This window comes from Nicotiana tabacum, chromosome 19 (genome assembly GCF_000715075.1).
Source record: "Nicotiana tabacum cultivar K326 chromosome 19, ASM71507v2, whole genome shotgun sequence".
Taxonomy (NCBI): Eukaryota; Viridiplantae; Streptophyta; class Magnoliopsida; order Solanales; family Solanaceae; genus Nicotiana; species Nicotiana tabacum.
In genome coordinates, this window is record NC_134098.1 from 87,730,613 (window position 1) to 87,739,135 (window position 8,523).

Genomic DNA, 8,523 nt, shown 5'->3' on the forward strand with positions numbered 1-8,523 from the left:
GTGTCTCTCCCCCCGACACCGTCTTGTTTTTCTGTAATAGCTTTCATTCAATGCAATCAAGCTTTCTTTCATTCTCAATTCTCTTTTCTGCTCTCTTTCAATTGCTCATGACATTGGTTTTCCCGTACGGCACTGACAATCTAGTCTAGCGTACGGAGGGGACCTCAGTTGGCGGACAGCAACCGTACTGACATCGGTTGCTTAGCCTTACATCGCCCTTCCAAGGAACTTCAGGAAGGCGCCGCGTAACAGTATAGATGAAATGTATATGCTTCTAAACTAGTTTTGCCAATTTATTGACGACAAACAACCTCCCAAGGAAGGTCGTAGTTTTTGATAACGACTCTAATTACTCAAAGTTCACTTCCCTCCAAGAATAACGAAGATAATCATATGGAATACCATTCTTATTTTAGAATCAATATCAAAATAAAATTATAGATGTATCAGTCCTATGTGCAGGCGTGATTATCTGCTTCCAGTTTTTAAGTTCTGATAGCCATTAGCCACCACCTCTCTATTCAATGACATCCATAACATAAGACAGTAACAAGTTACTGACTCGAAATCTGAATCTCCTTCAATGTACAAAATAACGACCTCTTTACATATCACTAAAACAATTACAACCCAACACCATACAGAGCCTTACCACTTCACCTCACAAGCTCAGACTATAGACCAACTAGACATACAATGGCTTTGAAGAAGCCAGGCGACAAAAGAAGAAGAAGAAAATGTTTCTACTTGGACAACTAAGTTATCATAACTTCTTCAAATTGCTGTATAAATAGAAAGTATCATATTCAGTATGCTCTTCTTGGGAGTGGATAGGCTCGATTTACATCGTGCCTTGGATGAAGTGGAGAACGATGGTGCAAAGGTTGCTGACCATATCTATAAGCAGTCTGATGTCTGGAACTTACTCTAGGCTCCTTGGGTCTTTCATTGACAGCTTCAATATGTTCTAGTTTCTCAACTACTTCTTTCATTGATGGTCTGGTTTTAGGTTCAGGTCCAAGACATGACAGTGCCAGTTGTGCTATTTGTACTGCAGCTCTGGATGGATATTTCCCTTCCAGCCGTGAATCCATCTTGTCCTTCAACTTCCTTCTATCAGATAAATGTGGCTTAATCCATTCAACCAGATTATGCTGGTGGCTTGGACGGTTTGTGTCTAGTGCCCGTAGACCTGTTAGCATTTCCACTAAAACAACACCAAAACCATACTTCACCCGTTTCATTCCCAAACACCACCCCCCTTTATCTCTGAAAGATATTTGGATTTGACTCTATGTTTTTGAGCCTGTAAGAACTAGATGTGATTCCAGAAAAGTTGAATTTCCAACTACAGAAGCCCAACAGAAAGTTTACCTGTTGCAACATACTCAGGAGCAGCATAACCATGCGTTCCCATGACCCGTGTAGTCACATGTGATTGACTAGCCGAAGGACCTAGTTTTGCCAAGCCAAAATCTGATATCTTCGCATTGTAAGACTGAAACCAAAAGGAATTAAAAAATGTCATGAAACATTTTTATTAATAACAACCTTTTCTCCCTAATGTTCACAGCTAGTCAGGTTTTGTCACTTTGTGATGAAGAGCTCCAAACTTTAGGCAAAACAGCGTGTAAACCAGAAAGATGCTCAGAAGAAGAGGATTTGTGCTGAATGAAATAATCAACTGGCGTCAATTTTGAATCTCTATATTACATGCGTTAATCCACTATATGACAATATTCTGAGGGAGAAGAAAAGGGAACATACGCCATCAAGTAATATATTTGAAGCCTTGAAGTCTCTGTAAATGACTTGCTTCTCCGATGCATGTAGGAAGGCCAAGCCTCGGGCTGCGCCAATCACAATTTTAAGCCTTACGTTCCATGGAAGTGGCTGAGCCGCAGAGCCCCCTAAGCAGACCAAAGAGAACAAATATGTTTAGGTAGAGAATGAAGTAGACACATTCCTCACTGCGTTAATCTAGAATAGCGTATATATTATTGAGAAGATATAGCTCATCTCTTACTTCCAAAGAGATGGTTCTCCAAGCTGCCCTTTTGCATAAACTCATAGACAAGCAATAGCTCTTTATCTTCCCAGCAGTATCCCAAGAGTTTGACCAGGTTAGGATGAGAAAGTCTTCCAAGAAAATTCACCTCAGACTGCATAAACAAATGAAATGAGATTCACAGAGAACCTTGGAAAATTTTTTAGCAGATACCAGCAATAAAAACTCACTGTCTCTGAGCAATGGATTAATTTTTCACTTTTAAATATTTAGAATAAAAGCCTATAGTTCCTAGTCTAGTCAATGAACAACTAGAGTTAATCAGGAGAAAGCAAAACATGTGCCCAAAGATGTTAACCAATCTACTAAATTAGAAGACATAATATCACAAGTTTCAGTAAAATAGGAACAACAACAACAAACCCAGTGCATTCCTACACGTGGGGTTTGGGAAGGGTAGTGTGTACGCAGACGTTACCCCTACCTTACGAAGGAAGAGAGGTTGTTTCCAATAGACCCTCGGCTCAAGAACAGTGAAAAGGACACAATAAACCAACATTAACAATGGCAAGGAAATAAGATAAAAGAAACAAATAGCACATCAAGTAATAGCAGAGAAACTAGGAATACGAAGCTATAAGAGAAGTGCGAAAACTACCGGCATTAATGCCATATCGTCTAATCAGCAAGGAACTCGGAATAGGAGAATACAAGACTAGTACTAATACTACTAAAACGACTAGAAGAGACTCTTGACTACCTGTCAACCCACAACCCTAATTTTCGACCTCCACACCTCCCTATCGAGGGTCATGTCCTTGGTAAGCTGAAGTAGAGTCATGTCCTGCCTAATCACCTCTCCCCAGTAAAACGACTAGAAGAGACTCTTGACTACCTGTCAACCCACAATCCTAATCCTCGACCTCTACACCTCCCTATCGAGGGTCATGTCCTTGGTAAGCTGAAGTAGAGCCATGTCCTGCCTAATCACCTCTCCCCAGTACTTCCTAGGCCTCCTTCTACCTCTTCTCTGACCCGCTATGGTCAACCTCTCGTATCTCCTTACTGGGGAATCGATGTCTTTCCTCTTCACATGCCTGAACCATCTCAGCCTCGATTCCCGTAACTTGTCTTCCACAGGGGCCACACCCTCCTTGTCCCTAATAACTTCATTCCTAACCCGGTCCTTCCTGGTATGCCCACATATCCATCTCAACATCCTCATCTCTGCTACTTTCAACTTCTGGACATGAGATTTCTTGACTGGCCAACACTCGGCTCCATACAACATAGTCGGCCTAACTACCACTTTGTAGAACTTGCTCTCAAGACTTGGTGGCACATTCCTATCACACCAGACGCAAGCCTCCGTTTCATCCACCCCGCTCCAACACGATGCGTAACACCCTCGTCAATCTCCCCATTCCCCTGAATAACAGACCCAAGATATTTGAAACTATCTCTCTTGGGGATGACTTGTGTATCAATCTTCACCTCCACTTCTGTTTCCTGCGTCCCCACACTGAACTTGCACTCAAAGTATTCAGTTTTGTCCTACTCAACTTAAAACCTTTAGACTCCATGGTCTGCTTCCACAGCTCCAGCCGATCGTTAACCCCGCAGCGCGTTTCATCGATTAGCACTATGTCATCTGCACATAACATACACCATGACACCTCCCCCTGAATGTGGCGCGTCAGCACGTCCATCGCCAGGGCAAATAAAAATGGGCTAAGAGCTGAACCCTGATATAACCCCATCATCACAAGAAAATAGTCTGAGATTGGATAATGGAATGCAATTGGATAGATGGTAAAACAGGATTATACAAGAATTAAAAAAGCAAAAAGGCGAGACAATGGAATGCAATTGGATAGATGGTAGAGGGTTGCCTGCGTACAAAAGTGATGACTCACTAAGCTTGATGAATGAGCAAGTGGAAAGGTGCTTTATGAAATCATGTAAACACAAATTCTGCACTACAAAACGAAGACTGCAAACAAAGATCCTAGACCATCCATCCAACTCAATGTTAGCATAATCATATTGGTCACTGTTCTATTTCTGGAGAACGACAATAAGGTGCCAGACATTCGAGGAATATGTTTTTGCTAAAGTTTAGAGCAAACGACGTGCATTAAACAGCATAAATAATATCTTAAATCTTAATTTAATCTTTCCCACTAAAAGTAATCAAAGAAGTTCAAGTCAATGGAACGTTAAAAACCTCCAGCCAACCAATATTACCCAGAAATGAGTTACTAAGTGCTTCTTTGTAAATTGACCCATATGCTCATGCAGAGAATAAAGAAGAGAGCAATTGCAGCTACACTAAACGAAGCAAGCTAGCTGCTGGTATAAACTAGAAATAGGTCCATGTTTAGAAGAGAGGAATGACCTGCCACTCTTCCAACCCTTGTAAGCTTTCAGAATTCAATTTCTTAACAGCAATTACAGTGCCGCTACCACTCTTGGCAGAAGCCCTCTCATCAAGCCAACCCTTGTAAACTTTCCCAAAACCACCTTCTCCCAGCACCGTATCATTTCTAAAATTTCTGGTGGCGGCCTTGAGTTCGGTAAAAGAAAACATCCGTAAACTGGAGTGGGGTAATATTTGCCCATTCGGATAAACCTCATCGACTGATCCACTGGCTGCTGAGAATTGGCTATTCCCGGAGACGTTGCTCACAGTTGAGGATGTCGTGTTGCTGGTCGTCTGTGATATGCTTGCTGCAATTTCAATAAATAAAAACCGACACACATTAATCAACCAGGTAATAGTTTTTGGATAGATAAGCACTTTAAGAGAAGAAAAAATGAATACATAAAAGCGAAATCAATAGAAGCCGATACCCAGAAAGAAGTGATAGAAACGAATTCTTGAAATCTCTGAATAAGTGAGGGCATCAGATTCTAATTAAGGGGGGTAAAAGAGAAAGGATACCTGAACTGAAATGGCCAGTGGTACATGGGCTCTGATTATCAGACGCATTACTGAAACAAATTCCCATCCCTCTCTCTCTCTGGGTCCAGAATTTCTTGTTACTAATGAGTGCTGTGTAGGTCCAAAAGTATCTCAATCGAAGTAGAATCCCAAGAAATAAGACACCCAAAGCAGAGAAGGCATAAGAATACAAAGGAGGTCAGCCAAAAAGAGAGAGGAGATCTGTTTGCAGCTTTTCTTTTTCTTCTTCTTCAGCTGTCTCCTGATCAGCCTTGTTTGTTTGCTTCCGAAGCTTGTTTGACTTGACTCAAATTAATACTACTATAAGGCTTTCTTTTTTTTTCTATTCAATCACACTCTGGGTTGATTGTTGTAAATTTCAATACCAAATTGTATGACTTGGTCTTCTTCCGTTTTCCAGCTCATACATATCCCTTTGTCTGTTCTTAAAATCATTTTTCCACAACTTATACCATCCTTTTTCTATTTACGTATCCAATAACGGATTTAAAAGTTTCAATTATAAACAACAAAATATCACACTGCATCCTTTACTTTTTGTGACACTATATATATTATCTAAATATAATTTCTATTCTTTAAAAAACTTTTAAATTTTATTAACAGTTCAAGTTAAAGACCGGTGCATACGGGTAAAACCGAGCCCGTGGAACGCCTCGGTTTCTGATGAAGTGAACGGGGCAAGAAACGTAAAGGCAAGGAACCGGAATCGAGGCAAGGAGCCCCTTGATCCGGGGTCCGGACAAAACATCCGCCCTTGGGAGTATCGGAGCCATGACCCCCAGGTCCGGTTCGAACCCCAAAAGCCTCAGAGAGCATTACTAGATAATCGAGCACGACCAACAAAAGGCTGTGATGTCCGTGACTAGCTGGATATCACGGCGTGGATCGCGGCACGTATCGGCAGAGAACCGGTGATTAGTTAAACAGAAGATTTTTATCTTTTATCGAATTGTACTTAGGGTAAAACTCCCCTAGTATATAAAGGGGGTCTTATTATTCATTAAGGACATTGTAACACGCATATCAAGGCAATATACTCTTATTTTCTCTGTTATTCAAAGTTCTTACTCTTGTTCATCGGTGCTTCTTATTGTGAGTCAGGAATCGAGGGTAGGCATCTCATTAAGGTTGTTATTGAGTCCGGAATCACCCCTCTTAAGTGGTTTAATAATCTATTACGTCATTTATCTGTTTAATCTAACGCAATTTATCGTTTGTATTGAATTAATCCACGTATCCTTAAAACCATATATAAATTTAATTGTTATCCATTTTTTAGAGTAAACAGTTTGGCGCCCACCGCGTGGCTAAGGATAATAGTTGCAATTTGCTACAAATTTTCATAACACACTCTATTTTACACTTGTTCTTTGAGCTTTTAATTTCAGGTCAGATTATAAATGTCGAACTCCCAATCTACCCATTTGAACATGGATGTTGAGTCTGGCTACCATGGCGAAAATAACAATGTGGTACCAAGCAACGAGGTGCCCCCTACTGATCCCAACGTGGTCCTAGTCGTTGATCCGATCGATGCTAACTCACACGTGGCTATCGAAGCAAACTTGCCTACTGACCCAAAAACAGTGTTCGCGGGGGAGCCCGGTCGATAGCCCGGAGCACACACGACTACGGAGGTGACGGGATCAACTTGCGCGTGATCTTCGAAATGTTACAGGCTCAACAGGCAGCGATAGCCCAGTTGCAAAACCAAAGCCGATCCCCTAGCAGAGTTGAGCCCGAATCGTCCAGGGAAAACGCCCGAAGGAATGAACCAGCCACAGAAAGGACGGGTGAAGCAGAATCCAGGACCAACCCTGAGATAATAAAGATGCTTAAGGAACTAACAAAACTAGTGGAATCGGGAGAAAAGAAAATCGAAGCTAACGACAAAAAAATGGAGGTCTATAACTCCAGGGTTGACCAAATCCCGGGAGCATCACCGATACTAAATGGCCTGGATTCCAAAAAAATTATCCAAAAGCCTTTCCCTCTGAGCGCAGCTCCGAAGCCGATCCCGAAAAAGTTTCGTATGCCCGAAATTCCAAAGTATAATGGGACAATCGATCCCAATGAACATGTGGTCTCTTATACATGCGCTATCAAAGGAAATGACTTGGAAGATGATGAAATCAAATCTGTCCGAAAAAGTTCGGAGAGACCTTGTCGAAAGGAGCTATGATATGGTATCACAACTTACCCCCTAATTCTATTGACTCATTTGCTATGCTTACACATGCCTTTGTAAAAGCGCAAGCCGGGGCCATCAAGGTCGAAACCAGGAAATCAGACCTTTTCAAGGTAAAACAAAGAGATAACGAGATGCTCAGGGAATTCGTATCAATGTTTCAAATGGAACGGATGGACTGCCTCCGGTCGCAGATCATTGGACCATTCATGCCTTCACCTAAGGATTCAATCCCCGAAGCTCATTGGCTTCATAGAAGTTGAAGCAAAATCTGATAGAATACCCGGGAGTAACTTGGGCTGACGTCCATAACCGGTACCAATCAAAAATTATGTTCGAAGATGATCAGCTCGGGGCCCCTTCCGGGTCCGTTTATCCCATCAGAACTGGTGACAGATCCAAAAGAGATATTTATCATGAATCAAGATTGAATAGAGACCGGTATCAATCATATAATGGATATCGAAGGGGTAATGAGTTCGGACGCAACATTGTGAGAAGTGAAAGAAGGAGCGACCGAGGTCAGAATAACCGGGGACTCATGAGCAAAAGCGATTTTGATAGACCCATCGGGTCTAAGGAAGCACTAAGGTTATCGGAGTGCAACTTCAACGTCGACACTGCCACTATCGTATCAGCCATCGGACGCATCAAAGATACTAAGTGGCCTCCACCATTGCAATCCAATCCTGCCCAAAGGGACCCTAACCTAATGTGTAAATATCATGGCGCTCACGGCCACATAACTGAAGATTGCCGACAACTGAGAAAGGAAGTAGCCCGGTTATTCAACAACGGACACCTCTGAGAGTTTCTGAGTGATCGAGCCAAAACTCACTTCAGGAATAGGGACTCCAACAAGCAGATCGATCAAGAGGAACCTCAGCACGTCATTAACATGATCATTAGTGGGGTCGACGTCCCCCAGGAGCCGATGTTAAAGTGCACTAAAGTGTCCATTAAAAGAGAAAAACGGACTCGAGATTATGTACCAGAGGGAACCGTATCTTTCAACGATGAGGATGCTAAAGGCATCATGCAACCACATAATGATGCATTGGTAATATCTGTACTCATAAACAAATCTCGAGTTAAGCATGTGCTAATTGATCCAGGTAGCTCGGCTAATATAATCAGATCGAGGGTCGTGGAACAACTGGGTCTGCAAGACCAAATTGTGCATGCAGTTCGAGTTTTAAACGGGTTTAACATGGCATGTGAGACCACTAAAGAGGAGATAACCCTACCGGTAAACACAGTAGGAACCGTTCAGAAAATAAAGTTCTATGTGATTGAAGGAGATATGAGATACAATGCTCTGTTCAGGAGGCCATGGATTCACAATATGAGGGCAGTACC

General features: G+C 42.1%; 1 protein-coding gene across 2 annotated transcripts; it reads right to left on the minus strand.

The window, feature by feature from the left end:
* Positions 1-482: 482 nt before the first annotated feature.
* Positions 483-5,387, minus strand: LOC107806885 (putative serine/threonine-protein kinase PIX13). Of its 2 annotated transcripts, none has more exons than XM_075238163.1 (6): positions 4,953-5,387; positions 4,407-4,738; positions 2,027-2,162; positions 1,768-1,910; positions 1,375-1,498; positions 483-1,207 (listed from the first exon to the last, which is right to left on the minus strand). In XM_075238163.1, the coding sequence occupies exons 1-6, from the start codon at positions 5,017-5,019 to the stop codon at positions 807-809; spliced, it is 1,203 nt and encodes a 400-aa protein (XP_075094264.1). In that variant the 5' UTR covers positions 5,020-5,387; the 3' UTR covers positions 483-806. The 2 variants fall into 2 exon arrangements, with proteins under 2 accessions (XP_075094264.1, XP_075094263.1); XM_075238162.1 differs by having other exon boundaries at positions 483-1,261.
* Between the last annotated feature and the right edge of the window lie 3,136 nt (positions 5,388-8,523).